This window comes from Phoxinus phoxinus, assembly GCF_949152265.1.
Source record: "Phoxinus phoxinus genome assembly, chromosome: 23".
NCBI classification, from domain to species: domain Eukaryota; kingdom Metazoa; phylum Chordata; class Actinopteri; order Cypriniformes; family Leuciscidae; genus Phoxinus; species Phoxinus phoxinus.
In genome coordinates this window covers 16663646-16688140 of record NC_136898.1, presented here as the reverse complement: position 1 = coordinate 16688140, position 24495 = coordinate 16663646, and the positions used below count along the sequence as shown (strand labels likewise).

The 24495-nt window shown below is 40.2% G+C and overlaps 1 protein-coding gene across 2 annotated transcripts in view; it reads right to left on the bottom strand.

Annotated features, from left to right (window-relative positions):
• The window catches only part of pcdh1a (protocadherin 1a), a 78935-nt gene extending 66602 nt beyond the window's left edge, over positions 1–12333 (bottom strand). The window contains exons 1-3 of one of the 2 annotated variants that reach the window (XM_079600542.1): positions 11740–12333; positions 6866–7684; positions 4086–6272 (exon numbers count right to left, since the gene is read on the bottom strand). In XM_079600542.1, the coding sequence (XP_079456668.1) occupies positions 4086–6272; positions 6866–7657 (2979 nt within the window). In that variant the 5' untranslated portion in view covers positions 7658–7684; positions 11740–12333. Of the gene's footprint in view, positions 1–4085; positions 6273–6865; positions 7685–7794; positions 7927–11739 lie in introns of those variants that run through there. The other variant, XM_079600543.1, reaches the window with a different exon arrangement.
• Positions 12334–24495: the final 12162 nt, after the last annotated feature.

Sequence of the window (24495 nt, the reverse complement as noted above, 5' to 3'; positions counted from 1 at the left end):
GCCTTGAAATCTGGAATTCCTGTAAGTGCAGCAGTTGTCTTCACGCTGAGCATGAGCCTGTGAGGCCTTCGCACCTGACAGTAGATTGGTCCACCGAGAGGGAGCTGAGTGCCGGCAGTATTGTGCTCTAATGAGGAGCAGTCTGAGGGTATTATGGGCTGTATTCACTGAGGGAAGATCTGAGAGGGTGGGCGCCAGGTTTGAGGTTTACGGCTGCATTCTGCTATGGATATTAGCCAGAGCTGGGTTGAGCAGATGCTCAAAATGTGGGATTCTGGGAAGGGCCTTGAGGCAGCATCCATAAAGGCAGGACTGCCTTACATAGAGAATATGTGAGCAGGAGATGAGCCATACAAAGAGCAGGGGGCTCTAAAGGTACTTACTATATCTTGGTAGTACCAGGGCTGATTTATGGCCACGTTGGTTTCGTTATATAGGGTGCATAATGTACTAAAGTGAAGAAGAAAAAGAGAACGAAAGAATGCTCTGTAGAGAGGCAACATTTTTTATGGTAGATCCTCTTATCTTAAAGCTTTGCTTGCCAGAGAATATGAGACGTGTGTGGTAGATATAAGGACAGGGAGATGGAGTGGAGATAGCAGGAAAAGGCTTAGCTTGGAGCTATTTTTCAGCTACAATGCTTTGCTAGCCTTCACTTCACTGCTTTTACTTAGTTTTGCCATCCCCTGGACGGTAAAAGCAGTCTCGACAGAGTAAGAGTGAGCTAAATCTTATAAATCTTATATCATAGTATGATAAATGTTTATAACATGCTATCTGTATTGTCTGACTGTATCACAATACTTTTTTTTTGCTGGGATATCAAATAAAAAATGGATTAGTGAATTAAAGGTGAGGTGTGCTATTTTTGCACCATTAGCTGCATCACACATAATTGCAATCGGTATAAGCGACCCGACTGGCCTGGATATAATACAATGGCTGAACAAATACGTTTGGGAGAGAAGCAACCCGTTTGTCCAACCAGTAAGGCAACTTGTTAAGGGCAAACATTGTTTTTGGAGTTGTGTTTGAATAACACAACGAATTCTTAACATTCACATTATGCAGATTTTTGGACAATGATGCCTTTAAATGCCCCGCTTGAGCTGTGTGAGCTGAAGCTGACCAGTGAATCGATAAATTGAAGCACTTTGTTAGAGATTTGACTCAAACCCAAAAGCATCCTACACATATTTAATTAATCAGATATATCTAAATAAAATACTACAACTACTGTAACATCTGCATGTAACATCTTAGTGAATTTATGCATTAGCATTAATTGCAAGTCAGAATGTGAAAGTCAGTTGTGAATTTAGGACATTTTAGTGAATTTAGTGTTATTTAGGAAATAAAATTTATAAAATACCGTATTTTCCGGATTATACGTTTTTTTTCTTCATAGTTTGGCTGGTCCTGCGACTTATATATCAAAATTAATTCATACTGACTGAGATGAACCAAGAGAAAACATTACCGTCTACAGCCATGAGAGGACGCTCTAGTTGGCGGAGTTGTTCAGAAGTGACACAGAGGAAGAATTCAATGGATTCAGTGTTGTGGAATGAGATCGCGGGAGCTTGGTGAACTTGCTGACCGATAACTTGTTGGACTCGCTGGCTTATGTTAAAATAGCCTATTCAGCCTCCCAGGTATATGTTCTTTATGCTATTGTGTAGCTGAATAACTGTTAATGTGTTACGTTAACATGCCGGACACCTATTCAGCCTGTTGTTCTGTGTGCTATTGTGTAGTTGAATAACTTGCCTTTCCAGATTAAATGTCTGTTCTTGGTCTAGGATTTTGTGAAATACATTTCTAAATAAATGCGACTTATAGTCCATATGGTAGTTGTCATTTTAATTTACATTTAAAAAAAGTATAATAAAAAAGAACAGTGCAAACTGTGACTGCATCTAGCTTAATTCTACTGCAAGTAGCGACACACAAAAGGAATCAAACAATCAAACTGTTTTATGAGTGTTCTTCCAACACACTGGCTCTTGCAAGGTTATGAGATGTGTTTCCCTAATTAAAGCACACCCCAAAATCCAACCTGAATCCCTACCTCCCAATCCTCCTCCCTCCAGTTGGAGATGAAGGGCAGCCCATGGTAAAGAGAAGGGGAAACGGAGTGTTATCTCCAACTAATAAGGCATTTTAATTGTATGGATTTAATTTAAGCACAGATTTACAGCTTCACAAGCTCTCATCACGCCCATTTAAAAATAACTGGGAAGGTCTCTCCCTTGATCCCGACTGTGCGCTAATGTCTCTCACTCAAGGCTGTTCCGGAGAAAGAGGAACACGTCACTAAAAAGGTGTTAGATCTTTGCCATGACCAAGCTAATTATCAGCACTGTACTGGATAAATCCATACAGTCCCCTTGGTAACTGTCACACAGTCTAACACATTTGGAGGTTATAGGGAGAGAGTTTTGGGAAGATCCATGAACTGTGAAAGACACATGCACAATCACACCACACAGCAACACATTTAAACAAATCTCTCCTCACGGAGTCAGGCCATGCCCCTGTGAATTGAGCATTGAGTTTTTTTTTTCACACCTCAGGATAAGTCTTTCCGAACAAACAAACTCCTCTTAATGAGTTTTTTTACGGACCAGGAAGGAAAGCAGTGAAGCCAGTCATCACGCTCAATCCTCACTGGCAATAAACGGCAAACAAGGCCACTGTGTTTACACTCATCAGAGCTTAAAGTGGGAGAGCTTGAGCTGAGGGTGTCAGACGCACCTGATCACATTGCCACACGCACGAGTCACCGGTGAGCGCATTACCATTCGCTCTGTCATGCTCCACTCTGCACATCTGTCACTCAGTTTGGCTGAGATTTTAATTTTTTATTTTGGTCAATCTGTTAAGCCTGATGTGGGTTTTGGATGGGATGTAGGGGGTTTCCTCACGAGTTCACATCTGCCAAGAGATGTCACACGAGTCAACATCTGTCCCTTGTTTATATGCGTATCAGTTAACTCTCACAGATACAAATATCCATTTATGTAATGCATGTCGTCAAGCGGGAATCTGATCAAATAGGCTGACTTGCTGAAATCAGTCCACACACAGGAACCTCAGCCCACATTCACACAAACGGATTACATGAGTGCATGCAGAAACTTAGAAGTACACACACACAAACAATACACAGCAATGCAGCACACACTCCATAGCTGGAGTCTATTGTCACTTCCATGCCATATGCTGTCCATCACGGTGTGGGAGATGCCGTGGGTAACTGTTCTCCCCAGTCAGTGAGTCTGCAAGGCCTGCACTCACCCTGACTGTCATCTAGCATCTGCTGGCTTTATCAAACACCAGACTGGTACTGACGGAGTCAGGACCCATGTGCCCTTGCTTTCCGTCTCCTCTGCCCAGTAAACTTTACTACCACTCTCACCGGATATTATACTCAATTTTAAATTTCTCACATTTCCCCTCGATCCACATCATAGAACCAATTGCTTTACACGAAAATTAACATGCTGAATGGGTCAGATTGAAATTCCATCTGAGCCAAAGAAAATGGCTTTGGACTTGTTCAATAGCAGCAGGTCAGATGGGCACCTCTCACTGGGTAGATCAGATTACATTAGAAATCAGAGAAAGCATGAGCTCTAGCAAATATGGCCATTTTACACTCAACCACACTACACTGTACATCAAGTACAATGAAATCATTTCATGGCTGAACCTTTGTAATTGTCTATTCACAAAGTAAATTGAAGTGCATTTTCAGACAGTGAATTGGAGACCAGAGTATACAGGGAGCATGATGTAATACAAGAGTCATTTTTGACATCTTTCAAGCAGACAGATTCTTGTATGCCAAGATGGTGTTTTCACATTATACACTGGGAATTCAGGGAACACACTTGAGAATAATAATGAGAATAATATTTTAGCAAATGTAAATATTTTTAAAATGTTCATATATCAACACCCACTATTTTAGCACAAGTACCATTCTAAACAATGTTGAAACGACCCATATTAGTAATTGCAAAACCCATTTCCCCCCATTACTGCATTATACATATAAAATCAGAAAAAAATGTTGGTACCGTTTTTGTGCTGTATTTTGGTGGATTGGTCTTGTAGCTGTAATCCGAGTACTGGTCTGAGCCGGTGGAGTTGTCATCACCGCCTGTTCCCACAAAGGTGTTGGCAGCAGGGAGCTCCTGGACAGCCTGATGCTTTTGGGAGGCAGATGGGGACTGGGCCTGGAGCTGGATGGATGGCAATGGGGAATTGGAACGGTAGTGCCTGCCTAGGTCAGGGCTTCCAGGTGGATATGTCAGAGGCAAATGGATCCTTGGGCTGTCGTTGACCCCATCAAGGTTAAATTTCAGACTCTTTTGAAGGCTGACTTCCTCATCCTCTCCAAGAGGTTTAGGTGACTTTGGTGGCTTACCTTTTTTACCCTTTCTCCCCTTGCCACTTTTTGGCCCTTGCTTGGGGGCATACAAATCTTTGGTCTCCTTCTTGCCAGCCTGATAACCACTCTTTGCTTCTCTTTGAAGTCGATGCCTGATGAAGACCACCACAACAATCACAGTGACCACTCCCGCCACTCCTGCTAAACTGCCATATACAATGTTGCTTCTCTGGGCAGCCAAACCATAATCTGGGTCACCTGCAATGTCCATGTCCAGTGGGGTGTACAAGCTATGCCCCACAAGTGCCTCCACATGACTTACATTAGCAATGGTTTCATTTACGTAAATGTGTACCAAGGCAATAGCATGGCGGGATGGTTTGCCTCTGTCACTCACTTTTACCACCAGTCGATGCAAACCACTATGTTTTCGAGTTAGTTCCTTTGTTAGTGTGATCTCGCCATTAGATGGAGAGATGTAAAAAAGGTCATGTGGATTTCCCCCAGCAATGCTGTATACTAGCTCAGCATTAGAACCAGAATCAATGTCCTCTGCTTCCACCACTTCTACAACACTGTCTGGAGCAGCCATGGGGGAAAGACGCATAAAGGATGAGTTAGATGGTTTAGTGACAACCGGTGCATTATCATTCTCATCGAGAACATTTATGGTCACTCCAACGTAGGATGACCTGGGTGGGTCCCCTCCATCTACAGCTTTCAATCGGAATGTGTAACTGCTCTCTTTCTCTCTGTCAAATGAGATACTTGACAGAATAGTGCCAGTACCATTCTGGATCACAAATTTGCCCACATCCGGTTCCACTGAAAGTTGCACTTGAGCATTCTCACCTTCGTCCATGTCCTGTACTGTTACCATACCAACAGGGCTGAGAGGTGGCATGTTCTCCAAGACTGAGAAGCTGTAGCCACTCAGCATGAACTTAGGATCGTTGTCATTCCGATCAAGTACTTTGATTACAACTGTGGCAGTACCCCTGTGACTCGGAACCCCTTTATCAGCTGCAGTAACACGGAACTCATAGCGCTCTTTGTGCTCGCGATCAAGAGGGCTTCGAGCACGTACTTCGCCTGAGCTGGGGTCAATCTCAAAAAGACCCCTTGTTGAAGAATCCGCAATAATGCTGTAGACAAGCTCTGCATTAGTGCCACTGTCTGCATCTGAGGCAACCACATCTACCACCTTTTCTCCTGGTTGGTTCTCCTCAGCAAACTCAACTTCAAACAGGGTTGGTGAGAAAATGGGGGAATTGTCATTTGTGTCAGTGACTTGGACTTTCAGCGAGTTAGTGCTGGACAAAGCTGGATTGCCTGAATCCACTGCCACTATCTCCACCCGGTAGTCCCTAACTCTTTCATAGTCCAGGGGTGTTGTGGTCTGCAGAAAGTACTTCCTCTTGTTGTCAACGGATGAATCACTGGCTGGCCGAAGCTGGAAAGGAACATCACCTGCAACCACACAGGTCACCACGGCATTCTCTCCCTCGTCCTTGTCTGAAACCTGTACCAAAGCCACTGCTGTGCCAACTGGCATATCCTCTGAAATGTTTGCTACTCCATCACTATGGGTCACAAGACCAATGCCTCGAATCTCCACTGCTGGTGCATTATCATTCTGGTCCGTCACATCAATAGAAACATACGTTTTAGAACTTTTGGGTGAGGGACCTTTGTCTCGTGCAACGACGTAAAATTTCAAATTGTTGATCTCCTCACGATCCAACGGGCCTTTGACATATATGATGCCTGATGAGCGGTCTATCCGGAGCAGTTTTGGCACAGGATCAATGGCCTGATGTAATGTGTATTCAATCTCACCATTAGGACCCATGTCTGAATCATTAGCCCTCACCTGCAATAGAAAATTTGACAGAAATAAATGAGAATGTAAAACTCTAAAATAACATCAAACTAGATTTTACACATAGTCAATACATTTTACAAAAATAGGACAAGACTGCAAAACAACATTCATTAGACATTGGGCATTAAATATTGGGTATTTGAACACAGGGAATCTATTTATATCACAAAACTGGGAACATAGTCAGAGTATTGCATAACAGGATTTCTGGGGCATTGGCTATCTATAGAGAGTGGGGTTCCTTAAAAACAAACTATACAGATAATCAGCTCATCTCAATAATCTCTTTAAAACTAATCTACAATAGTTTATAGTAATTTATATACTTGTTTATTTTTTAACCAAATGAGTTTGTTATGTGATGATCAAAATTGATTATTCTAATCATTTAAGAAAGTGGTAAGTGAATGTGGTAAGTCAGGCCCCGCTCCATTGATGTAAAGCATCAAAGTGAAGAACAGACAGCTGGGAGGTTGGGACAGCAGTGCTCATTAACATTTCACACTCAGACATGATGCAATAGACAATTTATCTTGCCTTGTTTGGATCTAAAGGTTGACTTAGCATGTTTGCCATTTTACCTGTAACACGGAGTGTCCGACTGGGCTGTTCTCTGCAACCTCTGCTTCATAGGAGGATTTTTCAAATGTGGGTGCATTGTCGTTGGCATCAGCAATGACAACCCTCAGCAAGGCACTGCTGTAGCGAGGTGGATTGCCTCCATCCACAGCTTTGATGGTCAGGTCATAGGAGTCTTTTAGCTCTCGATCAAGACTTCCCAACACAATGAGTTGAGGCAATTTTTCCCCTCGATCCTCTGCAACTTGCAGACCAAAGAGTGCTACAGCCTCTGGTCCTGCCGTTAAGGTGTAGTCAGCTACTCCATTCCTCTCTGTATCTTTGTCAGTGGCCAGTGGAATTGAAAAGAGTGACCCCATGTGGGTGTTCTCTGGAACTGAGAGGGTAAGGACAGGTGAGGGGAATTGTGGTGTGTTATCATTGATATCCTGCACTTCAATCCTTCCCTCTATCAGCCGTGGACTCTGATTTTGAATAAGGTCTGTGACGGACACCTCAAACTCCAGAAAGCAGGGCTTGCCTTTATTACGACAATCCTTCAGTGTCTCTCTGTCTATGGGGATCTCAGTGGTAAAGATATCTCCAGTTTTGCCATCCACCCGCAGATAGGGAGTGCCCACCTCCAGTTTGTACAGGTGTCCAGTGTCTGGTAGCCCCTGGTCAGCTGCCAGACTGCCAATCAGTGTGCTCGGAGGCTGTTCCTCATGTACGCGGTATAGAATGCCACCCACCGCACCACTCAGCAAGTCCAGTAACAGTCCCCACAGCAGAAACAACACCACAGGGAGATCCATGGGCCCTCGGAGAGGTAACACCTCAGTCTGCAAAACAGTGTGAAAAACATGTTCAATCATAAACAAGTGTGTCACGCGGTTCTCTTTTGAATAAACAGAGAAAAACAAACATCCTTTTTTCTTTTCTTTTAACTTACTTTACTGTTGATGGACTAGCCATTGGTGAAACAGAATTCACACAGCACATACTGTTTTGTGTACACATTGTGAGCACTAAATCCAAGGCTAAGAGTTGTAAAAGCTCTCCGGAAAATGGCTCTTCCCCCGACACCACTAAAAGCATCCTCTCTCATTATCTTACATTATTTATCATCCTCATTTTTGAGCAGACAATTACTTGTATGTGACGAAAGGAAACGAAGGCCTACTGTACAAATGTTGTTCATAAAGGTGTTTGAAACCATGTTAATGTTTTCAACTTCAGCCAATGATTTAGTAGCATGACTGCTACAACAATGCTTCTTTGCTTAAATCTGGGAAATGTGGGAAATACCACACAGGAAAATGTTAATTAGCACCCTTTTGAATGCCTGTCCAAGCTAAGCTGCTTTTGAAAATTAATGATTTAGAACACGTAATAAGACACATCTTAATGGGCTTTTTAATAAGAAGGTATGGGTTACTGTTAGGCTCAAACCAACAGCTCAGCAAGCTTTGTACTATTTGCAACATAAATTAAACCATCTTATACGCAGTTTATAATGCACTTTCCTCAACATACCCTTAATCCAATACATATTCACAGCCAGTGATGGGGCTATTATTTTGGATGACTTCCCTTTAATGAAGGTTACACTCATTTGATTGGCCCATAACGTAAAATAGGCAGTTTCTCAATGCAAAGTGCTGATGAGACAAAAGGTACTAAGAAGACTGCTAACACAGCAAAGGAACCATTCAGCATCACAGAAAGTAGGCTGAAAGATTCCCCTCGGAAACACTGGTATATTAAGACGCTGCACTCCCAGGTCACAGAGCACCTAAAGGCCAGCCCTTATCTCAAAGTACAGATTTACTCAAGACAGAGGAAAAATATCTTTCCTATCAAGGCTCACAAGTTTCAGGCTAATTTACACACTGTAATGCTCATGTTTGATTTTCAACCTGCTAGACCTCCTCATTAATCACTATCCTGTAGTTTAGCATCTGCTTTGATCTGTATTCCCCTGGATCCAGGTTTCTCTTCTTTTTAAGCACCGAATGGTTTTAGAGTTTAATTATTTTCTGAGATGTTGTGCCTTTAAAGGACAGTGGACATTTTTTTGAGCTGTGGCACTTAATGCTGTGGCCTTTAGAGACTCTATGTTTATATGCAAAACATCCATGTAACGTCTAAAATGGAGCATGAGTCAAAACAGAATCAATACAGGCTTTGCAAGCGGCCATGATCCAAAGGAAAGTAAATAAGTGTTATACAAAATAGCTAAACACAAGAATGCATAGAAATCCAATCAGAAATCCAATTCCTCTGTATCTGTTAAGATTGGGAGTGCAGCGTATTGATGCACTAATTGCCCAGGTATTGATGTGTCCTCTTTTTGCATTTGCAGGGCAGCCTCCTGTCGATGTAGCTGTGCTGATAGTGTATAGGGTAAAAACATGATTAGGGACTGTGGCATAAAGCACTGCCTCTGAAGGCCCAGGCAATAACTTGCACTCATGGCAGTGGGAAGGTGGACCCTAGTAATGTGGTAAGACTTGAACATTGAATCTACTGCTAGATGTGTGAAAATACTCATAACGGTTAGTATATATTGGCCTATACGTTATGTCCTAGTGAAGAAAACGCAATTTTGCGGCTTTTTGGTGCATCATGTTTTGTTTTTTTATTTATAAACCTAAAAGGTTTTACGTATGCTGCTGCAAATCATTGGCTATTTGTAACCACACAATTTAAAATGAATAGAAATCCACTGACGCTGCACTGCCCTATAAAGACAAAGCACAATAACTACACATTTAGTCAAAAGTGGGTTATCACTGAAATTGGGTCTCCTGGTCTATGATCTGTCCTCTGATAGACAGGCTTGACTGAACTATCCACAGATTCATAGAAAACTGAGTATAAATATCAATCAAAAAACTTTGAAGCTATTTCCTCAGTTCCAGCATTGACGTATTTTTTGCATTTTGCATTTGTAGGGTGGTTCACAGGGAAGTTAGAACATTTTGTAGAAGAAATGTGTAGGAGGGAGGTTCACTTGCTACTAGCTTGCTTTCATTGACAGGTTGTAGAAGCAATTGTCATGTTTTTGACTCCCTCAACAGCCACAACAAATTGACACAGATTCAAACATGAATCCAGCAAATCATAAAAATAATATTTAAAATGAAACACGCCAATGCTCTTTACATAAGAGACTCTTCAAACACCCCAAGAGCATAAGCACTTAATCTCATCCTGATAAGAGTCTAAAAACACTCAACAAACTATTTAAGGGCTGTTGATTTTCAACTCAGAGTGCCTCATGAACAAAAGGTTGTTATAATAGCTCTGAACTCAAGTGTAAGCACCAGAAAACATGTGGATGAAAACATTAAATATACAGTCTGTTTCAAAGACATCTTCTGGTTACACGCTCTGGAGAGGCAAAGAACAGAACATATGCTCACTATGGACTGCCTCCCTAGTGAAAGCTGGTACACCTAGCGAAAACCAGCCAAATTCAGCCAGTGTATCAATCTCACACAGCGCTGAGAATATTCAGAGGTCTGTTGAAATTACAGCAAAAGCACTTTCAGACTTGTAATTCCAAGCCTTGCTTACACTGCACAATATACCTGCAACAATTTCAGAAATTAACACGGGTGAACTCCACCCTAAACAAGTTCGGAAGTCATTCTCGCTCTGCTCTTGAGACTGATAGTTCATGCAGACATTTCATTTTTCCTGAAGTATTGTGACCTTTTATTTTTCAGCAGTGCTGTAAATCATCTGTTATCACATTCATTCAGGTTCAACAGGTTTAGCATTTCAGCTCAGTCCAATTAAATCAGTTACCCATTTTGTCCAACCTATGGGCAAATGCTGTGATTTTACAGACAACTGAATTCAGTAATGACTGTTTAAGATCATACACTGTTTTTCTTCTTCTTCTTTTTGGAAGGAAAAAATATAAGTTTTGGACCAACACAGGATTTAAATATCCTTTGCATAAGGTCATTAAGATTAAGAATAGTATAATTTCTTATTTGGTAACTGCAAAAACCAATAATATTTGTTATTGATGTATATTACACAGTATATGCGACAATTACTAACAACAACAATACTTATTATTAATATTATTATCATCATCATAATCTTCTTGGGGCTACGAAATGATTCTATATTTGTTTAGGCTATTAATTATTAGTATTATTTTGTATTTTAAACCCCATTTTGTAGATACAAATCATCGTTTCCTTCGAGCTCAGAGAGGGTTGTGGGTGGAGATGGTGGAAGGGGGAATCCTGTAATCAGCCTTACAGGGATTTGACCAAACATTGATCCTGCTGTTGACCCAGCCAACCCAGGTGGGCGCTCCACTGCGATTTCCTTTATATCTGCAGCCTTGTTGAATAATCTAACCCTGTGCGGCTAGATGGCGAGTTTTTAAACGACAATATGTTATACATGACTTGCAGTTGCGCGCAGCAAACAGTAGCATGCATTCAACTGGTCGTTCGTCAACTATCTTTATCGCAGCTGGATTACGAATAAATGTTCTGCAGCTTAAAATGCGTAGCAAAAGATCTGCAGAACCGTTTACTGCGCTATTTAATAAGATTCCTGAATTCGCGTCGCGTCGACTAAAGCGGTAACAAACAAGTGCCATTTGGCTATTTGTATATTTATATAAGCAGCCCGATTGATTCTGGAAAATTTAAACGCCATCCGAATGTGGTAAAAATATCGAAATAATAAGGGCTCGCGCACAAATCACTGACATCAATAGGCTATATCTTTCAAAACGCCTATAGTTTCTGCAATGGCATATCGCCGTGGTGTGTCGAATATTTAAATGTGACCCATCGACATATCGAACCTTCCCCTCAGCTTTATTAATTTTCCAGTGGCGACAATAAAGTTCGTTGCCTACCTTCGTCGATCACTTTTTTTTTTCCTGCCAAGACCGAGGCTTCTCGTCTGAGGATCAACTACAGATGATGTTTCCTTCGAGGTTACGCGGACCCCTAAACACCTGATTTAAAGAATCCACACATCAAGAAAACATCAAATCCTTCGGTTGGAAAACAATCCATAAGTAGCCGCGCTATTTTCCACGCCATTCCCACGACTCCGCGTCAGTTTGATAACGTCGGCACTCATTTAAGTGTTAATGAACGAGAAATTGCGGCTGATGGCTGTTCAAATGTCTTTGCTGTTGTTTCTCAACACAAAAATGGTTCTAAAACGAGCAGCTCCCCCCGTTTCAGTCCATAAATCCTCAAACACTCGTTTTAGGAGAGTGCAGCTTCTCACAAAATTTGATAGTGCTCCTCGTTATTCTTTACGGAATGATACCATAATCTACCGGAAATAATGTAAAAATGTAACAGTACATGGCAGAACGTATGGATTCGGGTTTTCCCCCTTCGCTTTCCTCAGAAGTAGACTATCAACGTAGTTTTGGCACAAGGTTCTTCTCCGCACAGGGTTAATCCTGCATTTCTATGCATGTGAGAGAGTGAGTGGAGAGATTTCTCAGCACCGCGCGCTGTTCCCCTCTAGAAGCGCGCGCAGGCGGACGCGCAGAGCGAGAGGAGGTGGGGCTCTCGCGCGCCACAGGCTGTTTGATGAAAAAGGCACAATTTGGTTAGGAAAATAGTATAATTGTTAATAGCCTAATATACATGGCACATATCTGTTTTTATTGTGTTTCATTGCTTCCAATTAGCGGGGTTTTAAGAGTCGGAATATTTCAATAAATAGTCTGAACCGGTTCACAAAACCAGAATCTGACTGAATCGGTCTGAGCAGTTCACGAGTCATTGAACTTTGAACAGGGATTTCTCTCTGAACCGAGAAATCATGTGGTCTGAGCTTTGGATTAAACTGAAGATTTGACTGATGGGTCTAATTAAAGTGAGTTACTTGCTGAAAATAAACAATATTAAATGCAAAAATTTTAATTGGCAAATGCATTTTTCTATAGCCTATTTTAATGAGCTGAGTTGGCTGTATGAAACTAACTGGTTCACACACACAAAATCACATATACAATTAAACATCTGTATTAATAAGACATTTTGGGGGCGTTTTTGAGAACATAGCAAGAACATTGTTAGCGAAAATATTAACCATGGATTTACTAGGCTAAATATATATATATAAACCATGGTTATTGATGTTAAACCATGCAACCACAAATTCACCATGTTTTGCTAAACAAACCATGGTTTTACCATAGTATTTTTAGTGAAACTGTGATAATCAATACGCCCAAAAAAAACATGGTTAACATACACTTTTACCATTGAAGCATAGTTTTTTTTTTTTTTTTTTTTTGAGCCGGTACATTGATATTGATTCGCGTGGAGATGAGTCGGATCATTTTAGCAAACGTCTGTAGTATCTGTTTTTTTATTTTTTTATTTAATGAGTTATGCGTTTTAAGGGATGGCTTCAAAGTCTTTACGCACCGAGACCCTTCCAAGGGTCACCCACAGAGCCCAGCTCGTTGTGTCGTTACTTTCTCGTGCGTGGATCATAATCCTGAGCAATTGGGTCGTAAAATGTGATGAGTATTGATCGACTTGGAATCGCATCCAATGAACAAATACAGTTTGATGCATTCAACAGTTGAGAGCTGAGCTCTCTTTGCTCTTTTGGCGCCACCCACGGGCGTTTGAAAGTACACACGGCTGACAAAGCGTGTTCACGTTGCCTCTAATCTACCCCATAAATCCACTCCCCCATCGCCCCCCCCCCCCCCCGTGCGCACGCACGCACACACACACACACACACAGATCCACTGTTGTTCTCATGTTGAAAACAGGATGCTAGATTGTGTAACAGTTTGTGTGAAGAGAAAGACTAAATCTCATCCATGAATATAGCCTACTGTATAAAAATGAGAACATATAGAAATGAATGGAGATGTGAGTGGTTCATGAATGAAGATCCTCTGCAACAACAGATTGGAAACATCTACTGCTGCATCTACATCATGTAGGCCTCTGTTTATTTCTTGTTTAAATTACAGTGAGTGGGTGAGCTGAGCTGCATGCATTTACATGCAACCAAATGAATCAAATACTCGCTCAATCGGATTTAAAAGCCTTTATGTAAACACCCCAATCGATCCAATTGAGCTCGATCTGAATGGAAAGTCTTTGGATTGAAATGGGTGGTGTAGACCTGAAATAATCTGATCAATAGGGAAAAAATTAAGCATGCACATACTTGAACCTTGAATATGGGATTCATAAACATATTGCACACACGCATACGCGTATACTGTATTTACATGCTTTACATCTTACGATCGTGCCTATGTTTATTTTTGTCTTTCTTCCCAGGAACTGGTAAGTGGAGAGGACTTAAAGCTAGGGTAGGCAATGTTTTTCATAAACACTTTTTGTCATACAGGTTGAAACTCTTTTCACATCCTGATAGCAATTAATAACATAAGTGGTCTAAATATTAAAACATTTACATATACCTTGTGTGGAAGTCTCAGTACCCCACATGTTTGTCCAATCATTGCATCAGCGTGTTATCAGCGTGTTCCATGAGTCTATGCAGTTTTAGACTAACAAGTAGTATTCATAACAGTAGGCAAAAAGTACCAAGATGACTACTTCCGGCGAGATTCTGAAGTGCATGTTCGATGGATACTTTACTGTACTTTGGCACTGTCCCAAATGGCACCCTAAACACTTGCAGTCTTTTTTGAACAAACCTTGCTTCAGTTCAGCTCGGCAAAAGTGTGCATCGAGGGTGCATATCAAACAAAAAGTGGGCGCCCTCAAGCACACTCCTGAAAACGGGCGGCCATTGTAAGTCCACAAGACCATAAGTGAAGTGTGCAATTTGGGTAAGGGCCAATCCCATGAGGCCACGGGAGAGGATTTAAAGCGACGGTGAAGCGACACAACTGACACCGTAGGTCACATGACAATGACAACATGGCAGATCAGGGCCGGAGTGGGACTCATTTTCAGCCCTGGAGTTTCATGCCTTAGACCGGCCCACTTTAGTTCCCGACTGACTATATTAAAATAATGTAATTAAACCCTCAGTATATAAGTCTGCAATAGTGCACTGTTCTGTACAGCCTTGTAACTCATTGTATTTTTCCAAAATATAATTTTCTATTCAGTGCAATTGCCGTACACAGGGTTTTATAAATACAAAGCTCCCAAAAGTGATCTTGCTGGGGGGTTCGGGGGCATATTATTTTTCCTCTGTCATTGGCAAAGAACATATGTATATCTGTGTTAAATAGCAATCCATTGTAATAAAGTTATTCTCATTCTGAGCACAGTATGCAATAGGCTATTCCTCTGCTCTCCTCTCTCATCTCCATCTCTCATTCTTCTTCTCTCAGTCTCTTTATCTTTAGGCTACATGTAAATCTCCCCTTCCCGAAGCTGAGCTTTGATTGACACAGTCTTTGCAAACTGATTATTTATGTCGGTTGTTTAAAATTTCTATCGTAAAACAGCTGTTTAGTTTAGCCACTTGCATCTTATCTCGTGAAGCGTCGCGTTGGGATTCGTGCACGGCCGCGGCTCGCGCTTCTGTGAACATAAATCCCGCTTGCTTTGATCGGTCATCTCAAATATTTTGCCAATGCCGACGAGCGGTGTTTGAGTGCTGAAGCAGCTCAGATGATGAGGTAGTTTATTGTCGCGATATGCGAGTTTCACAATTATTTCACAACGTTATACACTCAGAAAAATCGGAGACCTCAAGGGTACGGCTCTGACTCGTAGGCTATTTGGCCGCTTGAGTTTCTAGCGATTTTTTTGTATTATTCTGGCCTTTTCAGCGCCGCCTTTGCGCCTTTTATCCATGTTTTGTATCTCTTATTTTTTTGTTTGCACATCTCTTAACAACTGGCTTTATTTTTTGTGGGGCTGCGAGAAAATAATAATAAAATGCGCTATGACTGGAGCCTATAGGGAAAGCATTCAACCCAGTGCCATAACAACACCGGCCCTCCTGGCCAATAAAACAGACCGGCCCACCGGGAATTCTCCCGGTGCTCCCGATTAGCCAATCCGGGCCTGTGGCAGATGCAGTATGTCCAAATTGAATTTATATCACACACATATAAAAAAAACTTTTTTAACGGTCGCAAACAAGCAAGTTTCAAGTTTTGGATGCAGTCACCGAGCACTGCAAACAAACAGAAGCCACCTTTTACAGTTCCTCCTGAACCAAAACAATGAGTGTATGCTGTTGAAATTATGAGATAGCAACCCGTAAAGTTCTACTCGGAGTTGTTCATGACCTCAGACTCGGATTTATGTGTCTCTATGGTCCAGGTTCAGTATTATTGTAATCTTATGTGCTTTGAGACATGAGGTAATTTACAGACTCTACTCTAGCTGTGCACGTTTATGTGTTTTGGAGGAGGCGTGGCTTTGGAGAGCATTCTGAAACGTAAGTGAGGTCGTATGTCGATCGGGTTGGAAAGGAGGGTTGGATCTTATGCTTTCAAAACTTCTATTGCTAGCCTCTACGAAACTGCACTCCATAGCTTTAATATTTACTAAATATTTGCTATAAGAAGCTCTTCTGATATAAACGTCAGCTTTCATTTTAGATGTGCCATCAAAGCAAAAACAACAGTTACTCACAGTAGCTCTGGTGACGTTATTGCAGTGGTTTTCACAGACTTTGAAAGTGTCGACTGAATCAAGGTCAAGGTCAAGGTCAAGGTCAAGGTAGTATTTATTGTCTCCCTAAGGAGAAATTTGTTTTAGATTAGGGAACTGCTGCAAAAGGAACACAAAATCAGATTCTAATGTTTAGGGTTTACTGTATATAAACATAACTTATTTTTAGAATCTGAAATCAGATCTTAATTCCAATTGAGGAATATCCCCCAATTCCGACGGGGGAAAATGAGTTACTATAATCATAGCTAGTGGCTAAAACTTAGTGTTTTGTTAGCATAAGTGCTATATTATCATTTAAAAGGCATAATAGTGAAAGAATGTCGTGATTTAGTCCTGGTTGTATATGCTGAAATTTAGTTCTCTCATCTTGGAGTTATAAATGAACATTTGTGAGTAGCATATTCATTTAATCCTGTCAATCACAGTGTAAAATGACTGTATACAGTACCTAACTTCAACTGTATTTCTACTCATTTCTATTATATATTTTGTATTTAGGCAGTCAGGAGGACAATTTAGTGACTGAACAATGTTTCATTCTGAAGCCCTTACCGAAAGCAAGCCAAGGCCAAAGCAGTTTAGCTTCGTCTCATTCAAGCATTATATTGATCTTGTGAACCCTCATTCATCCTTCGTTTGCCTTTTATTTAAAAGTTATCATTCACCTAAAACTGAACATTTACTGGCTCTCGTGTCTTTTTAAAACTTTCGTATAACACAAAAACAGTTATTTATAGCAGAATTTCCAAGTTGCTCTTTTCTATACAATATAACTGAAAAATAACTGAAGCCGTCAAGCAAGATTTTACACAAAATATGATATCTGAATTAGTCTGAGCACTACTTTTATGGTGCTTTTTGTTCTTATTGCTGCTTAACATCTCCCGGTCCCCATTCGCTTTCATGGTTCAGAAGAAAATAGCTCAGACATTTTGCTAAACATCTTCTTCAGTGTTTCAAAGGTTTACAACAACACAAGTGGGAGATAACAATGACAGAATTTCCAATTTTGGCAGAGCTATCCGTTTAAGTAGCGAGTCTGCCAAGGCCTTTATTGATTGTCATGAGACCAGCGGAGTAGAAAGTAGAACCTGCTATGCTTAATTCAGAGTTTACATTGCAAAACTGAGGATTCAACTCGATATTTTTAGCCCTGTATGCTTTCAACACGGTAGTTGTTTCCAGCGCTGGGTGTAACAGCATGCCACCTGATGCTGTCTGTTAATATCACGCGGCTCCCACCAGCCGAGGGGAGGTCTGTATGAAAGAAAGACAGCAGGCAGTTTGTCCTTCGGAAAGAGTGCAACAGACGTTTAAGATTTGGTTGGAAACTACACGTTTAATTATTTCCACCATGCTGTAGGGGGTTTATAACAACTCAGAGGGGAAGAACAATAGAAGTTGAATTTCTGCATGGAAAAAACGAGCCAAAAATCGAATTTTTGTCTGACCTAAATGCTAAAAATGGTTCATTGTCTTTTCAAGTCTTCTTTATAAAGTCATCTTTTATGAAAGATCAATACAAACTTGTTAAACCTAATTATCACAGACACAGCAAAGCTTTGTCGAGCCTCATCTCCCTGGTCTCTGTGCAAACATCAAATCCGATGGTGAACAACGTTGACAGAACCCAGGAGCTTCCAGAGCGGCTCACTGCAGCAGACCCCGAGCCCGGCCCTCAGGGAGAGGTAGGACTTCTTCTTTTCTGCCAGGCGCTCTGAAGGCAGCCTCTTTCAAAGTGTTCCAGTGTGTGAGCCTTTCTCTCTCCTCTACCAGTCTCTCATTAGCAGCAAACAAACAGCTGTCGGGTTACCTCTCTTGGGCTCTCATTAAGCGCTGCCAATCACTCATAAGCCTGTCGCCAGCCAATCAAAGCGAGGCTTCTACCCACGCTGTGCCCGCCTTCACGCAACAGGGAGGAGGTCAGAGGTCAGGGCTGCATGGTTAATCGAAATAAAGCCAAACTCGCAATATGACCAGTGTTAGGGGTAATGCATTACAAATAATGCGAGTTACGTTATCAGATTACTTTTTCCAAGAAACTAACACATTACTTTTACATTTGGCAGACACTGTTATCCAAAGCGACTTACATTGCATATTAAGGTACACATTAATATTCTTATCAGTTCTTGCGTTTTCCCTAGGAATTGAACCCATAATCTTGGCGTTGCAAGCACCAGAGCTCCACTGTTTGAGCTACAGGAAAGCTATTTAGATTGTTTGTAAATGTACAACAAATATCTGAGTTACTTTTTCAAATAAGTAACGCATGTTAACTACAATGTAACTACCATATGTTAACTACAATGCTAACAGGAAGTAAATAACGTTATAAAAAGTAATAAAAAGCTGATTTGACGTTTACTTGACTGACAGGACAGCTGTTTTGGTGGTTGCCAAGCAACATAAAAAATGCAGCGCACTAGTTTTTATACGAGCAGTTTTTGAACGAGCAAGAATTTATACTTCTGCGTCGGACCTACGCCGGAGTCTCTGCGCTATAGGCAACGCTTTGGTTTTAATTTATACTTCTGCGTCGGACCTACGCCGGAGTCTCTGCGCTATAGGCAACACTTTGGTTTTAATTTATACTTCTGCGTCGTTGTCTGCGTTAACGCAGACATGTTACTCATGCAGAGGGAGCATGTGAAACCCGAGGGAGGGGTTCTAGCAGACCAATCACAGTGCTTGCGTCCGCTTAGAATTGACGCATTGTTACATTTTTGGAGAGGTGCACGTCAGGGTACGACGAAGGTCCTGAATGGTCCCGATGATTCCTGAAAATAAAAACAGGGAAATGCAAATTCAGAATATTACATGTTGTAACAACAATAATTAAATGTTGTATTTAACAAATATACTTTATGTATTTAATCTCACTTTAAATAACTGTCTTTGCTGCTTACCTTTGATGGACCAATTCAAACATACTAATAAGCAAAAATGACTTTAGATAAACATCACATTTGTATTAAAAAATGTTCAGTATTATTTTTATTGTGTGCTACGCCTTCTACTGTAATGAATTTCCTCAAGCTTTTTCATTTCACTTTTGGTGTAAAAGGGTCTTTACATTTATTTATTTAAAAACAAACAAGCAAGTCCAGCCCAGGTTAGAAAAAGTAGCATAAAAGTAGTGTTGTAGGCTACATTACTTTCCTCAAAGAGTAACTAAACAATGCAATATTGAAACACATTACTTATAAAAGTACTTTTCCTTAAAAGTACTAGCAGCTTGCGCCAGCGCAAACCCTCTTTTGGCATTTAAAAAACTGCAGGATTTACTAAAGACACGCAGTGAAAAATTTGCACTCTCACAATAAAATAAATCTGGCCCTTCGTTATTATCAAAACGCGAAGGCTGCCATTAAATTAATATATGTGCTGCATGTTTCTTAATGTTATTATTTTAACGCCATATTGATATATAATTATACAGTTTTGGTCAAATTGTGCAGCTCTACAAACAATCACAGCAAACTTTCTTTTTTGTAAGCACATTTTTATCAGAAAAATGGCAATTATTTACCCCCCTTACAAAGCATTGCCACAACAACAACAACAAAAAAGGTAACAAAAAGCACACTTAATAATTAGGGGGTTTTGTTGTTTTTGATGTTGTTGTTTCCCCCTTTTTGAAATAGCATTAGAAACCAGTAATAAAACATCTTTTACAGAATTCCATTACATACTCCAGGAAACTCTCCTCACAAAAGAAAGTCTATATCCAGGTTTTGTATGCCCTGAAACCCGTTCTAATGAAAGGTGAGAGACTTTAAAATCACCTGTCTTTTGTTCTGTGATTGTGTAATAGCAGTGACTCATTCTTCACACAGTTTGCGATAATGACACCCCCTACTGTCAATCAGTATATTCAGAAATATTCAAAGAGGATAAAACTGCATAATGGCATAGGAAACTCAGAGGGGGATGCAGAGGAGTTGCTTTGGTTAGTGCTCTATTTCACAAGCAAAGCAGTTTGATTATTCCTCTCTTTAGAGCATGAGATGGTTTTGACATTTCCACACAGTGACTTCACAGAATGTGCATGCTGATGACATACGCATTGTTCTTCTGCGGCTGAAACTCTCCTTTTCTGTCTCCAACTTTCACGCCGATGAATTAAGTAATGAATGGAAAAGCATAATGTGTGTGGGCATTTTTTTTGTTTCCAGAAACCGTCATTTACACATTAAAACGACTCCGTTTCAGAGAAACTCGTGTGAATTAATGCTTCAGCCCTGAGGCTGACTCACGTGACAAGACCGCAGGGAACAATTAACTGGGCTTAGGAACGGAACCAGGCAGGAACCATTTCTACACATTTCAGGGTCAACAGCTTTATGACAGCATAGAGCCAGTGCATGAAGAACAAGACATTCCCGCCCAAGGAACCTGCTAAAGTTGCACCTTTCAAACGAAGTGTTGGATCCAGCCTTGAACACGGTACAGGGGTGTAATGTTAAGAGAAGTCACTTTTAGCTCTGAAAGTAAGAGCACATTGATATTCAGAGGGTTTGTTGACCTTATGTAAAAGCTATATTTTGGATGACCAAACACTTTCAGCTCTGCCGGCCCCTAAAAAACACCACTTAATGTCCCATTCACACTGACAGCGATATTATTGTTGGAGGTCACTGGATCGCTATACTGTTGGTTGCCAGTTTATGCTGCTGCTATGCTAACATTATTGGTTGGCTGCATAACTAGCAAAGGAATTCAACTCAGGTCTGTCTGTCTGTCTGGCTATATCTATCTGTCTGTCTGTCTGTCTGTCTGTCTGTCTGTCTGTCTGTCTGTCTGTCTGTCTGTCTGTCTGTCTGTCTGTCTGTCTGTCTGTGTGTCTGTCTGTCTGTCTGTCTGTCTGTCTGTCTGTCCTTCATCTGTCTGTCGTCTGTCTGTCTGTCTGTCTGTCTGTCTGTCTGTCTGTCTATCTATCTGTGTGTCTGTCTGTCGTTCATCTGTCTGTCTGTCTATCTATCTATCTATCTATCTATCTATCTATCTATCTATCTATCTATCTATCTATCTATCTATCTATCTATCTATCTATCTATCTATCTATCTATCTATCTATCTATCGTTCATCTGTCTGTCTGTCTGTCTATCTATCTGTGTGTCTGTCTGTCGTTCATCTGTCTGTCTATCTATCTATCTATCTATCTATCTATCTATCTATCTATCTATCTATCTATCTATCTATCTATCTATCTATCTATCTATCTATCTATCTATCTATCTATCTATCTATCTATCTATCTATCTATCTATCTATCGTTCATCTGTCTGTCTATCTATCTATCTGTGTGTCTGTCTGTCGTTCATCTGTCTGTCATCTGTCTGTCTATCTACAGCTATCGTTCATCTGTCTGTCTGTCTATATATATTGTTCATCTGTCTGTCTGTCTGTCTGTCTGTCTGTCTGTCTGTCTGTCTGTCTGTCTATCTATCTATCTATCTATCTATCTATCTATCTATCTATCTATCTATCTATCTATCTATCTATCTATCTATCTATCGTTCATCTGTCTGTCTGTCTATCTATCTATCTATCTATCTATCTATCTATCTATCTATCTATCTATCTATCTATCTATCTATCTATCTATCTATCTATCGTTCATCTGTCTGTCTGTCTGTCTGTCTGTCTGTCTGTCCATCTATCTATATATCTTTTGGCTTATTGTTCAGTCTGTCCATGTGTATATAATGCTTTCTTTCATTCTGTCTATCTTTCTGGCGTTCTTTATATATTGTTCTCTTTGTTTATCAAGCCAACATTCAGAGTTGGTCTTAGCAAAAATTGCTTTTCTTTTTGAAAATCAAACAAACTTTCTATATAATGAATCTCAGTCCTTTTTACTTGCAATCAAATTTGAATTGCAATTATGCACTGTGTTTGTTACCTCTGCTTATTTTAAGAAACTGATTTTGAATTCAAAAAGGCTTTCTCAGTTCAATTGTGAATGGAGCTCAAACCTGCTGATATAAAATTAAATTACAAATATGTTTACTGGTAAAAAAAAAGAAAAAAGATTTATATTATTATTCTATTTTAACTAAAATTGTTTTCTTGCTGCTCAAATTTCATTCTGGAAGGGAAAGTGTTGGTATATAAATTACAGCAGTGCATAATTCATCATATCATGAACAAGATGAACAATTATCAATGCATGAATCAAACTCAATGCTGACACTTTCTGACACAGTTTCCATGCATAATTATATCACGCCATGTGAGCAGAGACAAATCATATGGAACAGTAATATCTCAATCTCTCATATATAGACGGATCACACAAGCTCCATTGCTTTCAGACCTATTGGTAGATGCTGCATCGAGTTGCTGCTCATGTGAATTAAGTTCAACTTGTATCACCTTTGTGACATCACTAGACACGCCCACAACTGCCGCCGTCACTCACGTTGACAGAAATCACCAACTCTCATTGAAAATGAATGACTTCTGGTTGCTTCGTCTCTGCAAATCACTGTCAGTGTGAAGGCCTCTTTACTGACGGGAAATGTTGTGCTACAATAATAAATAATAAACTCTCTGCAGAATACATACACTCCGTAATGTTTTATTAGACTTCTACAGAACACATAGTGAGTTGTCATGACTGCCAAACCTCTGATCTTCACCTGAAAGCTTTGAATAAAACTGAGCAGAGCATAATGATAAAAAACGTAGCAAGTTTGCTTTTCAAGCTGGCTCACTTTATGGAAAGGAAGCTTCACATGGTACAGATAACACTTCCTACAATACCATCAAATACCCTATCATCTGAAGCCTTGAAAGTATAGAGATCGTATAACGTTAGAAAAATCACTGACATTGGCTGTTTCTCTTGATGGCTTCACCGTGTCAGAGTGCTGAACAGTTTTATGCCATGTACAGTAGACAAAAATCCCTGAGAATGCAAAAAATACTATATACGGACGGGCAAATTAGCAAGTTTTCTAACATTTTGAGCTGCGTACTGCCTTCCAAGGCAGCATTCTAACTGAAATACAACCTCATAAGAGACTAATTTAGGCAGCAAATTAAATCGTTGGGTCATCCAAATAGCGAACCGCAAGACTCAACACACAATTGATTTAAATTAGCATGAAAGGAAAGACAAAATACTTTAATTAGCATAAATATGTCACCCTGGATCACAAAACCACCCATAAGTCGCACGGGTTTATTTGTGGCAATAGCCAACATTACGTTGTATGGGTCAAAATGATAGATTTTTCTTTTATGCCACACATCATTAGGATATTAAGTAAAGATCAGGTTCCATGAAGATATTTTGTAAATTTCCTACCGTAAATATATAAAACATTTATTTTTGTGAGTGAATGCAGCACAATCAAGGACATAAATGGACAACTTTAAAGGCCAAAAAGCGTTTCGATTTTTTTGCACCCTCAGATTCCAGATTTTCAAATAGTTGTATCTCGGCCAAATATTGTCCCATCATAACAAACCATACATCAACGGAAAGCTTATTTATTCAGCTTTCGGATTGTGTACAATTCTGAATGTTAGACATTTACCTATGTGTTGTGGTCCAGTGTCACATATACATTGCATACAGGAGAATTGGGCTAAACAATCTTTAGAATAACTTATAATACAACTTGTTTATAATCAACTTTATTCATTGCAGTGCATTCTGGGATTTCTAACTCTGTGAAGGATACACACGATGCTGCCTTTTAATTGTGGGCAAAAGATGCCAGCATAATTAAGTTTAAGTTTAATAAATTACATTTTGGAACAGTCATCACGTCGAGAGCGTGCATTCTGAAGCTCACTAGGTTTTGGAACAGAACTGATGTCTTGGCTAGCTCAATGGAGGACTAATTTTCACAGTAGCTCAAATTGCTGAAGCAATGCTTGAAAAAATGTAAATGAATAAATAGTAATGACGATTATAAACCTTTAGCTTTGTTAAATGCAAAGACAAGGATTAATGTGCGTGGCGTTCATCCAAAGGAACATTAG